Source organism: Topomyia yanbarensis, unplaced genomic scaffold (genome assembly GCF_030247195.1).
Source record: "Topomyia yanbarensis strain Yona2022 unplaced genomic scaffold, ASM3024719v1 HiC_scaffold_79, whole genome shotgun sequence".
NCBI lineage: Eukaryota > Metazoa > Arthropoda > Insecta > Diptera > Culicidae > Topomyia > Topomyia yanbarensis.
Genome location: NW_026684035.1, coordinates 15,604 through 35,574, shown reverse-complemented (window position 1 = coordinate 35,574; position 19,971 = coordinate 15,604). Strand labels below are relative to the sequence as shown.

The 19,971-nt window shown below is 40.7% G+C and overlaps 1 protein-coding gene across 1 annotated transcript; it reads right to left on the bottom strand.

Moving 5' to 3' along the window:
- Nucleotides 1-3,945: 3,945 nt before the first annotated feature.
- Nucleotides 3,946-17,944, bottom strand: LOC131696143 (sodium/potassium/calcium exchanger 3-like). The gene is made up of 8 exons (XM_058984682.1): nt 17,368-17,944; nt 17,116-17,303; nt 6,077-6,224; nt 5,202-5,333; nt 5,072-5,143; nt 4,814-5,011; nt 4,528-4,751; nt 3,946-4,456 (listed from the first exon to the last, which is right to left on the bottom strand). Exons 1-8 carry the CDS (start codon nt 17,831-17,833, stop codon nt 4,244-4,246), a joined length of 1,641 nt encoding a protein of 546 aa, XP_058840665.1. The 5' UTR covers nt 17,834-17,944; the 3' UTR covers nt 3,946-4,243.
- Nucleotides 17,945-19,971: the final 2,027 nt, after the last annotated feature.

Below are 19,971 nucleotides of genomic sequence, written 5' to 3'. Positions count from 1 at the left end.
CTCCAGATACAGGATAATATTTCAATCGGTCGATATGAGTTGTGGTCGGAGGCCGGTTTTTCTGGTGTTGAAATGGCGATGGCCTTCTCTTGCCTCCAGTCATGAAGGACAATGTTACGCTCAAGGAACTTGTTAAATAAATTCAACAACCGCCTTTTCTCAGTTTCAGGCAGATTCTTCGATAAGTTAAATTTTATTCTGTCTAACCTAGGGGCATCATTGTTGCGTGACAACAGAGCAAGTGAGAACTCCACCATCAAAAACGATGCTTCGTTCGTGGTATCGTGGGCGGCGCGGTAAGTTTTCTGCATCGGGACAGAGTCCAGACAGATCTTCTTGGCGAAAGCGAATATCCAACGGTTTAAATATTCCATGTTTTCGTTGGTACTGTTTAGGTTACGCATATGACGAGTAATGCCCCAAAGAGTGTTCATCGATGTTTATTTCGCTAACGTTTTGACGAATCGGCTTTCGCCACATTATGCCGAAAGTGAAAAAAAACGGTCAAAAGCCTTTCCTGAGTTTCATAGATGTTTTCATGCCATGATGTCTTCAGGAAAGTTTCCTAGGACTACATCCTACATCTTTTGGGATAAGCACCTTAATTTTTCTTAAGATGCAACTGTCATTCAAAAACAATTTTGTTTTTGGATCAACAACCAAAAATTTTGCTTTGCGCGGAATCTTATAGAGCAATTTATTTTGAACAACTTAGATGAAAATATCCGTCATCTATATATTTTTCTTTAAGAGATATATACACTGCATCTTAAAATCAGTTTTTTATCTTTGTCTTCTACAACTTAATTTTTTCTACATTGGAATGCTCTGAAAAGTTTTAGATATCGTCAAAACACATAACTTTTCTGAAGACTCCAATGATGTATGACAAGTGTTTCGGGATATAAATCGATTTTTCTCTAAAAAAAAATTCTCAAGGTTGTGAAACTTTGTGAACTAAACCTCAGCATAATTAGATTCATCATATGATGTAGTATATGTAAGCGAAGTATAGCAATCCGGACTTTTCGGGGTTTTTAGTTTTCATGCATTTTTATACTGCATAATGTATCGATATTTCACAGTATCTATAAAATACCCATCAGAAATTCAACACGTCATAATACAGAATACTAAGACGAATTTCGCGCCAAATCGTATTCAGAGTTGGCAGCACCCTCTCAGATTCTAATGAAACTTTCTGTACATGAAGACTTTGTCACAAAAAGCCACTTTGCATATTTTGTTTTTCCAAAAATGATCTAGACTGTCTTTTGAAAAGGGCCAAACTTTTTTACCATTTTTTTCAAATGGATATAGTCTAAAAATGACAAATCCTACAAAAGAAATATTGAAGGAGTGGTTTTCACAAAATTAGTCAAATTTTTGAATAAAAATATTGAAAAAATTCTTCATTGACTCCTACACTGAAAAATATCGACTTTAAAAATTTAAAGTCGATTTACAAAAAAATCCCATTTTTGATTTGGATCAAATTTTGTTGCAAGATAGAAAATTATGTTCCCTACCTACCGTAAAAAATTCAAGTTGGGCACTTTTGAGGAAAAAAAGTTATTTGAAAATAACTTTTCCTTGTCCAAACTGAATTTTTTTCTTCAATGTATTTTTATCGAAAACTAAACCAATGAAAGTCATAATCATCTCAGAATCCAATAAACCTCAGTTTGTGAGAAGATATTGTCTAATTTAGCAACTAAACATATTTTTATTAAGGGCCTAACTACTTTTTTCATTTTTCATGAAATCTAAATCTGAAAGTACAACTCCTTGCGAATGGTTTCCCAAATTTTTATAAAGATCCAAGAAATAGATCCAAAGTTGCAGCGCATCCAAGCGTACTTCGTCTACCAAGAGCAGTGGTAATTTGAAATTTTAAACTCGATTTTATCGAAATGTCGTTTTACTAAAAATGGTTTTTCCGTGATCACGATTACCGAAAAACTACTCAATCAATTTTCTAGTGAGCAGTCAGCTCCCGTGTAATTTATAAAATATTCAGTTCTTGTCTGGCCGAAAGTAGATCGCCCAGGGTCCATTCGATCTGGCTGGATATTTTTTATGCGAGGAGTATTGGAAGAATCAGAAGAGTCAATACTTTTAGAAATATCCACTATATCCATGGGAGTATCAGGGGGTTTATCATTCCGGTTCAAACTATCTTCGCCCTCGGTCTTTTATGCAACAGATTAGCACATCGTGCAAACTTAGGATGAAACTCATATTTAGAGAAGGGGTTCTAAAAAGTAGGATCAGTGAAAAAAGAAAAGAAAAGAAATACTTACCTTCTGCAGCGACATGCCCAGCTAATCTTCGATTCATTACACCAGCCTAGGTATCGGCGAACAAAAACTCTTCCTCACACAATGGTTGGCCTTCACAAGCGATATATACCAATACACACTATGCACAGCACAAGAAAACGAACTGCTTTGATCGAAAGTTAGGAAACGAATAAATCAATTCACTTTGTCCTAACTTTCATCGTCAACAAATTTACACAAGGGACATCATACTTATTTTGTTACAAAATGCAAAACATACATTGCCGGAAAGTATTTTTGATATACAGGCCGGTGGATGCCCGTTGTGAGAAGTATTTTTTCTTGTAGTACTTGTCACTGTCTTTCTCATATAATCGAAATGTCTTCCACATATGTCCACATCTCTTAGTAATTGACGTTCAAAATGGCGGTATTTTAACCCACTTTATTTAATAACCCTTAAGTTTTGAAATAAAAAATGTTGAAGTCTTCGACAAATATCTGTAATTTCTTAATTTCAACTACTTCATAGAACATTTGAAGAATTGCAAAAATCTCAGAGAAAAGCTGTAATGAAAAAATGATTTTTTGGGTGCCTCCCACAAACAACGCGCTTTATCTCAACACCATTACATTTTGGAGAGTTTTCATGTTCAACAAGTTTTCTCGCAGTAGAATTTTCTATAATTTTGTCATTGACATTATGCCTCTATCTCGAAACTTTTAGGTGGATTAATCACAATTCAGTATACATCAAAAGAAGGGCTTCTATTCTGAAAAAGTGTTCCTAACACACCAAATCGCTAAAATCAACTCCTAGAGCACCATTAATTAAACACACGTTTTGGTACCATTGTGACCACTGTGCACTGGAGTAGCTTACAATCTCGCGTACAAGCTAAAACTTTTATGCTGGAAGTGAGTCCGAGATGTAAAAATAAATATGTATAGCATTTTTCTAAGCACAATTGCAGTGTTGTAGTCATAGTGACTGACAGGACCTTGCAAACTTAATTATCACATGGCTACTATTCAGCGTGCTGAGTATTATATGTGTGATCCTTGTGAATCCGATTATGGTATGTAACTGCAGTAATGCGTATCCAAATTTTTGGTTCTCCAAACATAGACGAACCTATGTACAGGGCGCTGAGACGCAAGGGTATACTATTGCTCCAAACCCAGTGTGGTAAAGAGTTATAGAGTTTGCTGGGAAGTCCTGAGAACCAAGTCGATTACGGAAAAAATGCAGCAGTATTTTTGCAGTATTGACGACCGATGTCTGAAATTTCTTACAAAAGGTTAATAAACTGATCTTCCAAAAAGTCACGCCGAAAGTTTATAAACTTAAATCGGTTCAAGCCGAATTTGAATGACAATATCACGTAGGAGCTCTGCTATCTCAATATCCCCTGGGGGTGTTGATATATCGGCTCATCGAGAAGTGTCTTTTATTCCCTTGAGAGTGGAAAATTTTCTATGTTATCTGTGTCGTTATTTTCCTTATCTCTAACCTTACCGCTTCCCCAATCCTACCAGCCAGGAAATGATGAAAAGAGAAATCACGCAAGGCACAAATCTCAGATCAACGTGAAGAACGTCGCTACTGAGTTCTGATTCCTGAAGGTACTAATGTTATCATATGTTGAAATATTAAATATCTTTTAAATCATATGGTATGCAGATGTATGTGGTTTTTGTGGGTATGCAGAGTTGAACCACAATCATTATTACCAGCTTAGGACACACAACCAAAAACGATCTTTCTGAATTAATCCCAACAATCATTTTGTCTGTACCTGCTTAGCAGCTTTGAGTATACTTCTTATTGCTCGACTAACAAAATATTTTGTTACACATTTACATGTTAAAATATCATTATTACAATAATATGTACATAAAATAACATAGTACGAAGCGCCATCTAGCCAACCGTTCGACGGCACCACACGGATCAGCGCTTAGTGAATACATGTTGGCAGATTCACCTGGAAGAACACGTTGAGCTCGATCAGACTGGACACTGTCAAAAAGGCCACATACATCGCCAGGCACGTTAACCCGACTTTCCAGTCCAGCTTGAAACGGTTGGCCCAGAATGCGATGTACAGCCCAAACAACGTCGATAACAGCGAAATCGCTGAGTAGGGTAGACCGGATGAATTTAAAGTCACCTTGAATTGAAAATTAAGCGAAATATAGTACACATATTGCGGATGTATTCGACAAAAATATAAGCTCTTACCCATCGATTTCCAGGTACGGCAGGTAAAGCTAGCGATTTGATCAACCACGGTAAACCGAGGCAAAGCAGGATATCAAAAGTATTGGATCCAATTGAGTTGCTAATACCCATTTCACCATGTCCCTGGTTAGTGACGATGATACTGGACACTGCTTCTGGCACGCTCGTACCAGCCGCCAGGAACGTAAGTCCCATCACAGAGTCGGGAATGTCAATGGTGTCACCTGTACGAATAGATGAAACGATTGGTTGATTTACAATCGAATAAATCTACCTCTCAACTTACCCACAACGGTGATAAGAAACGCGACAAAGTAGGATGTAATACCGATCCAAAATATGCACGCGAAGAACGTCAAGATGCGCAGCTTGGGATAGCGACGGCAATCCGGGATAGTGGTCCACAGGAGAAACGTGATAGGCCAGCGACAGAGGTATGCCAAAGTATTTTCTTCTCGACGATTCCAGGGCGTTGATGCTAATTCTGTTAGGTATATTAGCAATCCGTTAATTGCAAGGAATAAGAAAACATACATTTACATACCGAAATCTTCGAAGCTATCTTCACTAGCTTCGCTTTCGCAGGATTGTTTGACGTGGCCATTTTTCAAAGTACCTTTAAACAAGATTAGTCTTGTGAAATTATGTTAAAATATTAATGTAAAAGTGTATACCATTTGCAGTGCCATTTTGTCCATTCGACAATAGCGGTGAAATTTCAGTAACCTCCGTGTACGGTCTGACGCAAGATTTCCGACGAAACGCACGTGACATGCAACGATTGATGGAATCATTGCAGTACATTGCTGGAAAGTAGATATACAAACAATAAGTGTTGAAGTTCCCTTTGGAAATAAACCTAGCAATAGAAACTATGGCGAATCATTTTCCACTAAATATTGAAGATCAACGTGTGAAATTTTATCCATTCCATTACTTGTTTGTCGTTACTCCAAAAGTGCAACATTGCAATCGTTTCTATTTAATAATCCCAAAATGCAATAGCTAAGCAAATACGAGATAACGCCAAGACAAAGCAATAAACTCATCGGTTTTGTCTGGGGTCGGGAAAGACAACGTTCCAGGTTCATTGCCACTAATTAAAAAGAGCGTACTTATCGCAATGTAAATTTCGTGACCTACAATGAAGCCCAGTGATATTTTGGTTCTCTGTAAGAATCGGCTTTATTTTAAGTCATGCTCTCCGGGCGGACGTCGTGTAATAACCCATGTGAAAAGTGAAACGACTCGGCAATAATTTAATAACCGCTCGCCTCTGCACACGTCGTACTAACAAATTTATTCGATGGAATCATTCGTCTTGAGATAGCGACAATTAAGATACGCACACCCTTGCACACGACATTAGCGATCAGCAAAGGCAACAGCGGCTCTAGTTTTTTTACGATTGCAATTCACTCGAACTGGGCCTCTCGTCTTGGTGTAACGCGAAGATAGTTTCCGTTGCGAGGTTCGTCATATAGATAAAATTTCACACGGAATTCTACGAATGAGTTATTATAGCTTATTCACGTGTAGCCAAACATACCTGTAATGTAGAGAATGTAGGCTAAAACTAAGATTAGCGCTTCGTACCACATAACCTTCCCATCGGAGAGCACAGTGATCAGGCCGATGACGGCCATGCCGTACATTATCGAGTCGCGTGTGACAGGCCACCATTTCAGTTGGACTACCTGAGAATAAACAACAGAATAAAATACATTGTAGTTTATAGTAATAAATGATCTAGTCGCATGCATTTCTAGCTAAAAGGTCATTTTTCTAGTACGAGGAATACAACGATCTCCAAAAACGTCTTTGGAGGCTTTTACGGAGGTGCCACACAGCAACTTTCGTAATATCTAAAAATACACAATTATTCACCATGGAAAGCAAAGGAGGGCCTCCTTTCAAAATTTCGGAAGGAAAGTCATGTAAGCTTTGCAACGTAAGCGTGAATTCCCGCAAGGAAAGAGGCTTATTGTTAGCTGATGACAGGGCCGGCCGAATACTTTTTTCCGGAGTGGGTAGTAAGGTTCGGAGTAATTTCTACTCGTATTGATGAAAGTTTAGACATGACGTATGTTATGTAAGTGAAAATGAAATCTCCCCGATAATAGCTTCTATTCATTTGAAAACACACTTTGTTAAGGGTTTGTATGACCGACGGCTTAGCGAAAATGTGTTTATTGATTACTGATACTACATAGAATATTTGTACAGTTAAGTACCAATCACTCCATTCCTTTCAATTTCGTTGCATTCCCTGGTGGATATTGAAGCCCGCATGATAATATTGTCTAATGGAGAGGTATCTCCGACGCCTGACAGAGAACGATTGGAATATTTCTCCGATTACAAAAATAAGCATAAGCATAAGCATAAGCATAAGAGATCGCCCGTAGTTGCTACTCCGTTATTGACCAGAACCAAATTAGGTTGCAAAATGTTGATTGGAACAACATGCTTGGGAATAACATGATGAGCCACATTGTACAATCTATTCCGATCCCTGCATGCTGATCAATACCGACGCCGGCTACGTCCGAATGCAGATCTTCTGGGAAAGGAAGGAATGTTAGTCCGATACATGTTGCTACTAGAGACCGAGGAATCCTCTGCATCTCCACATGTATCACGGGAAGGGAAGAGTTGTTAGTAAGTGTGCCAATAGCGTTATCATGTAATAATTGCTCTGGGCAGCCGGCTGCCGAGAATTTGGGAAATTTATCATTTGTTGTATTAATACGAATAGCAAAATAAGCAACTTGAACTCCGGATAGCCGGCTATAAGGAGCACTGCTTATATTTTTTAATAATATTCAATCACGCGACGAATTTATTCGTGGTTTCTATCGTGTCGGTGATGATTTTACCCGGCGATCGTTTGAATAAAATGAGGAATCTTATACCGAAGGTTCATCAGACTCTTCCATAGGTGTCGCGGAGTTGGTAGTTTGGAAGGAAATAGGGTCTAGGATTCGCTCCAAGCAAGCGATGCGACCTGTAAAGCATAGTTTATTAGGGATCATCCATAAATGACGTAGCATTTTTTGAGCAATTTTTACCAGCCCCCTCCCCCATCGTAGCATTTCGTCACAAACCTCTAAATACCCCCTGGTAATTACGTAGCTTGACGGTAACTCTCCCCCCCTGTCCCCGTGATTTTTTTAAATAAAAACCGATGTTAGTTATTCCCCTTTGAAAAAGCTACATAGCCTGACATGACCCCCTACCCTCCAGTCGTCACACATCATCACAAAATGCAAAACTCTCCCCTCCCCCATATAATGCTACGTCATTTATGGATGATCCCTTAGTTTGTAGTTCAGTTAGTTTTCGAAAACACGATCGCTCGATAAAGATCTTGTTAAGTTTTTTGTTCTTCCAAAATCTGGGTAGCCGGCTACCGAGAGTATCCTATGTTTTCTAAACAAAGGCAATTTCAACTCCACACAGCCGATCGTGGGAGTATTGCCCAGAAAAACCAATCTTATCTGCTCAATGGGCCGGATCACTATTTATTGCGACATTATTCAGACTAACCTCGCTATTCCTTCTCCACGATATATTTTTTGGGTTGCAAACTATCGAGTGATAACACGTTATACAAAGAGTTATGATAGCTCTAGATGTTATAAATCAGCGAAAGTGTTTCCTATTTCTAATATCGGATTGTTTGTGAAATAAATGTATACGAACGATTATATCGAACATTGAAGGGAAATACAAAGGATCGTTAACCTGATGGACGGGTTTGTTACCAAAAACGGAACTTGAAATTAGATTCATTAAAACAGACGCGGCGAATTTTCAGTGCGTATTGATCCGCGTTCATCGATACTAGTCAAATTAAAGTCTTATTGGAGCTGATTATTCACTTACCAATAGCTTTTTCAATATAATAAACTTTCCCCAAAAGTTGAACAAAATCTATTTTCACACATCGTCGAACCTCCTGTGTATTGAAAATGTCCAAAACTATTGATTGTCAACTACCAATAACTTTCCCTTCAATATAAAACACTCCCGAAAAGTTGACAAAAAATTCGATTTTGACACATCGTCGGACCCCCCCCCCCCCCTTTGCTTAGAAAATGTCCAAACTATTGATTTTCAACTGCCAACAACATGTCCTTCAATAGTTATTTATTTCTAAGCAATTGAAATTTAACCGCATCAACTTCAACTCCAATAAACGGGAAAGTAACGCAAAATGTATCGCGATAACCACCGATGAATTATCGACGATGACGATGAATCCGACGATACATTATCGTTAACGGAGTTTCCGATGACGTTGACGGGTGGTTAACGTTATCGACGATGACGATTAATTATCGATTAACAACTCTGAACCTTAAGGTTCGCCCAGGTTAAGTCTTCGGTACGGAGCAATACCTCGACCTAGGAACTTCTAGCATGTTGTTAGTCGCCTCTTACGACATGGGAGCAGTTCCCAGAGGTTCTATTCTTGGCTGAAATAGTGCAAAAAGATTTCAGCCCGCCGGACACCACACGGCTTTTATTTCTCCGATTACAAAAATAATGCCAATAAGTCTCCTTTACAATACAAACCGTATCCATCTAATACAATCAGCGCTTGGACGGTCTACTTCCGGACCATACCGCGTGATCTAACTAAACAACACTCAGTCGTGTTTTTTTCTCACGCGTCCATACGTCCTGTATGAGGCTTACTTGGGTGCTCTCTCTGTCACACTTTGATTCACTCTCTAACACTCCACATGAGACTTACTTCTGTGCTCACCTCTATCACGCCATGTGAGGTTACTTATGTGCTCACCTTTTTCATACCTTGCTAGGCTTACTTTTGTGCTCGCCTCTAACATACCATATGAGGCTGACTTGGATGCTCACCCTATCACCTGATTCACTCTCGATCATACCACTCTATTACACCCCTGTCGCTCCCCCTGGCATCCCATGTGGGACATTTTTCTTAGGCCCCACTTCTGATTCTGACATGTCATGTGAGGCTTACTTAGGTGCTCACCATTTTCATACCTTGTGAGGCTTACTTTTGTGCTAACCCCTAACGTACCATGTGAGGCTGACTTTTGTGCTCACCCCTAACATACCGCGGGAGGCTGACTTGGATGCTCACCCTTCACTTCTCTGCCACGCCACGAGGCATCAATAGCTAAGTCCCAACATACTACGCTACGACCCTCCCATCTTGGCATGAGGCAGTCCACATATACGGCTATACACTCACTCTTCTGCCTTGCTGCGTGGTGGCTGGGTTCACCCCTTACGCGGTTGCCAGTCGCTGCCCCAAACCCGACTCAGCATGCACAGACCATTCACTCACTTTTTTTTGCGCTCGGCCTTTTTCCGCTCCAACTAACCAATCTCTAGTTAGTCGTGCTCGTCGTCTGTTGCTCGGTACGCCAGATTCCCTGCAGCCTGCAGGCAATCTGGGTGGTTGCAATCAATACTGCGTTCCACTTCTCCACCGCTTGACACATCCGCTGAATAAGGGTATCAGGGGTTGTGTCCCAGCTGCAGACGTCGATCATTGCTCTTCTTTCGACGTCGAAACGAGGACATACGAACAGTATGTATTCGGCAGTTTCGTCGACACCTGGGCAGTTAGGGCAGACGGGGACCTCCGCGTGCCCGAACCTGTGGAGATACTGTCGGAAGCAGCCATGGCCTGACAGGAATTGTGTTGGATGGAAGTGAACTTCCCCATGGGGTCTGCCCACCCAGCTCGATATGTTAGGTATCAGCCGATTGGTCCACCTACCTTTCGAGGAGTTATCCCACTCACGCTGCCATCTGGCGACCGAAGCCACCCTGGTGCGCTCGCGGGCTCCTTTATTTTCCGCCGTACCTGAGGATAGATACGGCAACGCCTGCCAGTATCCTACGTCTACTGGTGCACACCTTTGAGCTGTTGGACATCATTCTCGATAGAGCCGCAACAGCAGTAGACGCTCTCTTGCATGTATAGTCGACATGGCTGGTCAGCTTGTCGTCTATAATAACTCCGAGAGACTTCAGACTCCGCTGCGAGGTGATCACGACTTCTCCCACATTGATAACTGCATGTTGTGCTGACTTGCGGTTGTTGACGATAACTACCTCCGTCTTATGCCGAGCGAGCTCCAGGCCTCTCGCGCTCATCCATTCCTCCACCGTGTTTATCGCGTGTTCTGCGGTTAGTTCTACCTCAGGAATTGACTCCCCATAGACGATCTTGATCCCAGGAGGGAACTTCAGTCTCAGAACCCCGTCATACATGAGGTTAGATAACACCGGGCCTAGGATCGTGCCCTGCGGGACTCCGGCGGTAGTAGGAACCCTTTTCTGACCAGCATCGGTCTCGTATAGCAGTACGTGGTTCTGGAGGTAACTTTCCAGGATCCGGTAGGCCTAGCCGGTGTAACGAGAGCGCGATGGCATCCCAGCTTGCGCTGTTGAATGCGTTCTTCACATCAAGTGTCACTAACGCACAGTATCGAATGGCTCGCCTTTTTCGTTGGATCGCTATCTCGGCAGTCTTTATCACTTCTCTGCCACGCCACGAGGCATCAATAGCTAAGTCCCAACATACTACGCTACGACCCTCCCATCTTGGCATGAGGCAGTCCACATATACGGCTATACACACACTCACTGCGCTGTTGAATGCGTTCTTCACATCAAGTGTCACTAACGCACAGTATCGAATGGCTCTCCTTTTTCGTTGGATCGCTATCTCGGCAGTCTTTATCACTGAGTTGATAGCGCCCACCGTGGACTTACCCTTCCGAAAGCCAAACTGGTTGCTTGACAGGCCGTCCGTACCTTCTGAGTACGGGGTTAGCCTGTTGAGGATAATCCTCTCAAGCAATTTGCCAGTCGTGTCGATCAGACGGATTGGTCTGTACGCCGATGGGTCGCCTGGCAGCTTCCCGGGCTTCGGCAACAGCACCAGTTTCTGCCTTTTCCATCTATCAGGGAAGTGGCACTCGTCAAGGCATCTCTGCATAGCTAGCCTGAACATGTTCGGGTTCGCTATGATCGCTGCTTTTGTTCGTTGCTAGGGAATTAGCCACTGCGAGTAGTTCTTCATTCGTCAGCGGAGCCACCATTTCGGCCGCGCCCACACTGTCTCGTAGTGCAGGTGGCCAGGGGCTTGTGGCTCGAGACAGGAAGAGTACTTCGATAATCGTCGCCAACCGGTCCGGAGACCGTTCTGGGGGTGGAGAGCCCCCTTTGGTCTTGGCCATTACGATTCTGTAGACGTCACCCGACGGATTCGCGTTGGCACTCTCACACAGGTTGTCGAAACACGTTCTCTTGCTGCTTTTAATGGCCTTGTTAACCCTTTCATGCCCAACTTTTTTCTCGTGCATGTGGGGTTCAAAAACTATCTTTCCCTGAAAACGGTGGGGACAAGAAACACGAAAAGCCTTTTTTTATAAAAATAGGTGCTTTCCTCGCAGTGCTAGAAGCTGCTCATTTTTTATCTTCCTATTCCCAATACAATTCTCCTAGAATATTTGCAATAATCCAATTGCGTAGAAAATGTAGCCAAAGACAGTCTAAATTGATAAGTTTTATCAGTTTTCAATAATATTGCAACATAACGAAGATATATGAAAAATTAATTTTCAGTCGTCAACGTAAATTGCTCCTGGCAGAACCGCTCCATTAGAATCCAATTAGACTAATTGCAATAACTTCAGTTCTAAAGCTGATCCTTGTAACTATTAATACTCAAATGAAAGCAATAGTTACAGTTATTACGCTTACTTGTTTTTGCGAGCAAATCTTGCCTCAATCAAAAGTTATAGCTGTTAAAAAACGTTGTTGTCCACAAACAACATGGGCATGAATGGGTTAATGGCCAATTTCGCAGCTCGAAACACTTCACGGCGGTTCTCTCTTGCATCCTCGGTGCGGGTTCTTTGTATCCTACGTCTAGCTCTGAGGCAGGCTGATCGTAGAGCCGCAATCTCGGCACTCCACAAGTATACCGGGCGTCTGCCGTTTCTTGGCAGGGTTTTCCTCGGCATAGTGGCGTCGCACGCGCGTGATAGGACGTCTACCAGCGCATCCCCACTTAGACTGTCGGTGTTGGCCTCCAGTCCCGGGGCCGCGGTGAAAGCTTCGATGGCGAAGTGATTAGACTTCCACCCGCGTACCTGACAGGGATCTCCCGCCCTCGGATGCTGCACACCATAGTTGATCCTAAAGCGAATTGCTAAATGATCGCTATGGGTGTAGCCCTCGTGTACCCTCCATTCCATGCCTGGAACCAGACCCGGGCTGACAAATGTTACGTCAATCCATACCTCCACCCCGTTTCTACGGAATGTGCTAGCGGAGCCATTATTGGCTAACACAGCGTCGAGTTTCGCAAGCGCCTCCAGTAGCGCTTGGCCCCTGCTATTTGTACAGCGGATGCCCCATTCTACTGCCCAAGCGTTAGTCTCCCGCTAGAACTACCGGTTTCCGGCCCACTAGGTCGGACGAGAGCCTGTCGATCATCTGGTTGAACTGTTCTATGGGCCAACTTGGTGGAGCGTAGCAGCTACAATAGAACACACCATTGATCTTGGCAATCGCAACACCCTTGGCGGAGAAGTGTATTACTTCTTGAACTCGGGCGTGTACGAATAAGTATATGTATAAGTACCCGCCCGGGGAGTAGACATGCCTTATTTGCGAAATATAGAATTAGCTCGTTCCAGAATCCTTCGCTTCAATCAGTGAAAATTCACGAGTAGGTACCAGAAATAAATAAATCTGCACCTTCCCCGCAAGGTTTTCCATAAAAATTGATTTTTGGCGCCATTTTCAAATCCCAAATGGCGACTTCCGGCTTAGCGAGATTCTCTACAACTCAATCAACATGAGTATTTTCGGAATGGTTTTGACGAGTAGCAGACAAACGTCGATGTTTGCCGTCATTTTAAAATTTTATATGGTGACTTCAGGTTTACCGAAATTCTCGCATGAAAAATTTGGGCAATCATCTAAATCACCCTCAAATATAAGATCTAATCATAAACCAGCAAAATGCAAAATATTTTTATGTGTTCATCCAGGAAAGTGCGATGAGAATGGAAGAGAGTGAAGAAAGAGACGTATGTGGTGTGAGTTGGGGGTTTGAATTTATTCAAATTAAACATATTGCTTAAATTTAAGTAAATTCAACTGTTTAATTAAAACTATTTGTACTACAACTTCCAAAAATACCAATATTGATTGGGTTATAGCGAATTTCGCGAAATCGGAAATCGCCATCTTGGATTTAAAAATGGCGTCAAAAATCAATTTTTGGAACTTACCCGTTAAGATCATTCCAAAAACACTCATATTGACTGGGTTATAGTGAATGTGGCTAACCCGGAAGTCGCCATCTTGGAATTCAAAATGGCGTCAAACATCGATCTTTGTCTAGTACTCGCCAAGACCATTCCGAAAATACCCATATTGATTGGGTTATAGCGAATTTCGCTAAACCGGAAGTTTCAAAATGGCGCCAATCATAAATTTCTGGTACCTACTCTTCAAGACCATTCCGACAATACCCATATTACATGGGTTGTAGGGAATTTCCGCTAAACCGGAATGCGCCATCTTGGATTTCAAAATGGCGTCAAACATAAATTTCTAGCACCTACTTGTCAATACCAGTCCGAAAATACCCATATTAACTGGGTTATAGCGAATTTCGCTAAACTGGAAGTCGCCATTTTTTATTTCAAAATGGCGTCAAAAATCAAATTCTGGTCCCTACTCTTCAAGTCCATTCCGAAAATAACCATATTGATTGGGTTATAGCGAATTTCGCTAAACCGGAAGTTGCCATCTTTGATTTCAAAATGGCGTCAAAAATCAGTTTCTGGCACCTACTCTTCAAGTCCATTCCGAAAATACCCATATTGTTGGGGTGCGGGCCATAAGGAATCTTCCAGACCCGTCTCTTCCATCTTTCCGAAAATCTTCTAAGTCTTTTGCATTCAAAAGTATTTAGAATATTTTTTGCAAAAACCGTGTTAATTGCGAAATTCGCGCAAAATGAAACTGCCAAAATTCTTCTAAGTTAAAGTTAAGTTAAGCATTTAAAAGGAATTTTTTTCAGAAAAATACTAATAAGTCTTTTGCATTTAAAATACTAATAAGTCTTTTGCATTTAAAAGGACTTTTGGAACTATTTTTGCAAAAACCGCGTTTATTGGAAAATTCGCATAAAAAACCGCGTTAATTGGAAAATCCGCGTAAAGAAACCGCGTTAGTCGGAAAATCCGCGTAAAAAAAACCTCGTAAAAAAACCTGGGTGTACAAGCGTTTTAGGGATTAAAATGTGCTATTATTTCAATTGGATTAGCCTTTGTTCGATACCATGTATTGAAGTTGTCGCATTTCAAATCCGAATCAAAGGCAAAGACTTATTTATATTGTTTCCATACTCATCGCACCTCAGCTGGTTCTAGGTGCCTTCAACTTCCACGGTATGCCATGGGCTTGTCTTCACGATGATAACCGATCTATCTTAATTTATGATATTCGCTACATTTAGTGTGCCCAGTGATTTAAAGAGTTACGCGTCCAGTGTCCGAAACAATCGAATCAAAACAAGAAATTTCTCCGGTGAAAGCGTAGAACGTTTTGACTGGCTTGATTCAGACGAAACGAACAATCGTACCAGATTACCAGATACAAATACTAGTTTGAGTTCTTTCACATTGCTTCATTGTGAAATTGCACATTGCACATTGCTGAGAAGGCGGACACTTGGGCATTAGAAGGAGATATTTAAGAAATATCGTGTAGCTTCAACGAATTTTTCAGTATATCTTGTCAGAGGACGCAGAGGAAAATTTATCAAATTTCATTTGGGGCAATGAATGTTTTGGAATCCGAAAGGTATCAGCAAACCTTGGTTAAAGCGGATGGATGAAGGTCGTGAATTCCTTTGGGTGATATATCGGGTCATGTCAAATGGTACGTTGAATGCGCATCTTTGGAGTATTGGGGCGGGGAGAACGGTCTCTGCGCTTGTGGTGACGGTTATCGCAACATTGAACATATTGTCTGGTCGAAATTGCAACTGGTAGAATATTTATTTCAGATGTGGGAAAAAACCGGTTGAGTACCGGTACGGTAAACGAAATCTACACACATGTTTTCATTTGCTTTACACCGTGTGCGGCTTTGTTCTTGGTTGTGTGCAACCGAGACAAGAAAACTAAACTGTTTACATTGCACCCCGGTTGGGTTTTGGTTTTCGGTTACCGGTGAACGAGTATGGAATGATACACGAAAAATACGAAACCAAACCTCGGTTGCGTTGCGGTTGTGTATTCGGGTTGATGTTGATCGGGTGTGCTAGTGGCGCCAGTATTTTTAATGAAAATTCATTAATAATTTCCGTTGGATATGATGTTGAGTATTTTTTCGGTAATTGTTTTCAGGCGTTACCCGTACCGAAAATTAATGTTCGTTGCCAATTTGATATCATCACTGGCTGATTTCAAATTGCCATTTCATGATGATTTATTTTAAAGAGGTGTGTATTATGGATATTTTTGGTAAAAGAAATTATTCATTACTCGATAGTAAAACAATAGTAGATAGCCTCCGCTATCTTTATTTCCAAGATGACAGACCAAAAAAGATTATAACTACTAGAGGTCGCATGTCGCTGATAATTTATCATCTCGCTCTTACATATACTAGGCCCACTAGTTTGACACATAATGGCCCGGGTACGCACATGTCAAAGTAATGGGATAGAATTCAAGATTATGGCGTATTCATGATAGGGTAAGGTGGGGCAAATCCGACCGTTTGGTAAACCCGACCAGACTGTTATCGAAAATCGGAAGCACTACGCGAATCAATATGGTGGCATGACAACCTTTTTCTTAGTCTACATTGAGATGCTCAAACGCCAATAAAGGTGTTTTTACAACTTTTGATTTGATTTTTGTGCATCATTGTCCTCAGGATATTTCTGATTGTTAAAGTGATTGCATAAAAAATGTAATTTAAATTCTTCGATTAAAGTCCTACAAAGTGCATAGATGAATTTAGTCCAACTTTTTTCATATATTTTTTTAATCGCATCGTAATGAAAAATGACGCGGTGGAGCAAATCTGACCACTAAAATGGGGTAAATCCGCCCGCTTTTTATGCTAAGGAAATTTTTGTTTAACAAATTTAAATATATTTTTTATCATTATTTATTATTTTTTTGCATAATGGTTCATAATTACAAACAAAAAACACAAAAACGTGATGAATATAGTATTCATCAAGGCATTGCTCCAATGCAAATTACGTGCTACTGTTCGTGATTTTGACATTCCAAGATTGACATTGAATTCCATTTTATTCACGTTACAATTCAATAACATAACATTCATTGATTTATTGCCGAACAACTATAAAATTTGGGAAAGTCATTCTTTTCCATATGTTGTTCTAGAAAGATGGTATGTAAGGATACACAGTATTCGCATACATGTTTTAGGTAGATTTTAGTAATCTTATTGTCAGATCTGGAAAGTGTACCTCCCCTATCTTTTCACAAACTACTTATTTCCGACTAAACATACCTGTCCACCTAAAAGTCCACAGACGGCAGGAACTGCTAGGATATTGAACACGGCGGATCCTACCACGGCACCAACTCCTAAATCCCCTTTAGTTACAAATGTTCCAACACAGTTAATAAACAGTTCTGGGCTGGATGAGGCTGCCGCCATGAAGGTTGCCCCTGCAACATCCTCCTTCACCTGAAGTTCTGATAAATATAGAATGGTCGTTGTCATACTTGCTTAGATAGGACTGTCAACCTTGTCGCTTACTTTTGCACATCAACTCGATCGCCGGTACGAAATAATCATCGCAGACTATGGCTAGTAGCCAGAAACAGTAGCAAGCAATCAGTAAGTGTACTACGATCCATCCATGACGACGATCCTCGCGAGTAAATCCATCTGACGGAAACTCAAAGATCGCCGCTGGCGTACAATTCCTTCCCGGAAACCAATTTGGTTCAGTTGTACCCGCAAATTCCGTAAATTCCTCGGGTTTCAAATCTGTCACAAACCCGACATCAACAGATCCAAATACCTCTACCTGATCCTGCAGAATCTCAAGCAGATGACGACGTTGTCGAGATTTGAAAACTACGGCGTTGCCATCGGATGATGCGATCAGCGAATTTATTACCGAAATCGACAATAAGCTCACAACAAACAATATTCTAAGCACAAAAGCGACCTTCACTCTTCGGTTCTTTATTCCACAAAACGTCCCAGGTTCTACCATCTCCGAATAAAGGAAATAAAATTGCACTGAACAGAACACACGCTTGAATGCACTTATCAAACCTGTTGGGCCAAATTCGAAACACCACAGCACATAACGCGCCAACAAGGTACAAAGATCGAAAGAAAGTTAACAACCGTTGTCACCCACGTTTTTATAGTCGTCGCACTTTCGTAGCTACAACGACTTAGCCGTGCCGAGATGCACTTTATCTCAAGGGAGACACGAATCTCGTCACTGTCACTCGTAAATCACAATGTATAGAAATCCAAGACTCTTCTCATCTTGCACCCGGATAACCAACATCCTCCTAACTTCAATCGTCGGCTGCGACCGGTCTTCACCCGAAGCGCCCGAGATAAGACAGATACACAATCTTACGCCACAAACTACTGAAACCTAGTGTCGTCAACAGCAGCGATGTAAACTCATAGTTGCTGGTCCAATATTTACGCTAAAATAGTCTGTTTTTGTTAGATTATTGAAACGACGTATCATCGAGTTCCTCAGAGAGACTCAAAAATTTTCTTTCCACAAGACAATGAACTTGGCGATGACCGGAGTCAGCTCCGAAGGATGATCTGCAAACAAAAACCCAGATAATCTTCGCCAGTCAGGCGTTTATTTACTGGAATGCGCTTTGCCAACATTCTGACGGTTGTGCACATAGACTTTCATGTCTCACTCGGTTGCTTCGAAGGTTGGATGCCAGTTCCGGGAGTGGTAAAATCGTTCTTTCTCTAATTTGTTGCAGTAGCAGTTAAGCTACGAGTGTGATAAGAGATCGTTGAGGCAAATAATTACCAACTAATGTTTGGAAATATATCAGAGGATCAGTAATGGGTGGCGTGAAAATTTCGTGAACATATGCTTGCTGACAGTTCTGCCTCACATGTAGTTCCAAGGTGTTGAACAATAGGATATACTAGTTCACCATCAATAAAATTTGCGCCATTTTTAGCCTTTTTGGACCACTCCCAACAAACATTAGGAGCTGAACTATAAGACTACGTGTTGATTTAAAGCAGATTAAAGGTTATGTAAGCTGAGTAAAACTTTCGCTGGACTATTTAAACATTAACAGTTTATTCAGCCTATTTAAAATCCAGTATTCGCCAGTTACAACTAGGCTGAACTATACTGCTAATAAATGTAATAGCGACAATATTAAAGCTTTTATTCAACCATCTTAATTAGACTGAATTGCGAGTTGAATAAACGATGCTGTTACCAATACTATTACCTTTAATCATTAAGCTGCACTACATGTCTTCAAAAGGTTGTTTCTACCTTTACATTTGCCGTTATACCACCTTTGACTTTTAGCTGAATTATGTGTTTAACAAAGGTTATTGTAACTACTACAAAAATTGGCGCGATTAGCAAATCATGAGGAATGGCAACCGACCTGGGTTCGAGTCTCAATACACATACAATATTTTTTTACTATTAAGTGAAGGATTTTTTTTATTATTTCGGTATGTTTAAATTGAGATGTTTTGCATATATTACAGTTAAGGAGCAATAGATCAATAGATGAATAAAGAAATAAAGAAAGTTTATTTAGCTTTTTTATATCTACTGAGTTTTCACCACGGGAAATACACGATTTACAGTTTTTCAATGTACAAGCTTACCAAATCACACGCGCCCTCGTTTATGGAAATTTACCTTTTAATTCGAAACGATCTGTTTACTTGTGAAACATGAATATTCTCATATTGAACACAAGAGAAACTTTTTTTTTCCAACGCTGCTATAAATTTTTGACACCAGCATTGTTACCATGATTTTTTTCTATCCATCCACTTGCAAACAAAGGTACGCTGGCGAACTTAATTGATATAAATAAATAAACTATTGAATTCGAACAGCGACTTCCGCTTACCAAAAAAATCACAATGCAAAGAAAATCATTTGGCAGGGAGTGGTAAATAAATTGAGGAGATTGCCACCTTAGAATTATAAATAACTTCAATCCATCATTCAGTTACCACCACTTTCATATAACACCCATTTTTACTTATCTAAATGTTTTGTGACAACCATAAATCCTCACCTTGGAAACAAAAACGACTATAATCATAATTTTTTAAATAAATTATCTAATTTAAAATTCCCGAATGTTCTAAAAATTA

Bases quoted from the DNA above. Each gene is read 5' to 3' on its own strand.
- LOC131696143 (XM_058984682.1), bottom strand. From the start codon at position 17,833: ATGGTAGAACCTGGGACGTTTTGTGGAATAAAGAACCGAAGAGTGAAG. The intron at 5,144-5,201 runs GTATACACTTTT...TCTTGTTTAAAG, and splicing joins ACAAAATGGCACTGCAAATG to GTACTTTGAAAAATGGCCAC. The intron at 4,457-4,527 runs GTAAGAGCTTAT...TTTCAATTCAAG, and splicing joins CCGTACCTGGAAATCGATGG to GTGACTTTAAATTCATCCGG.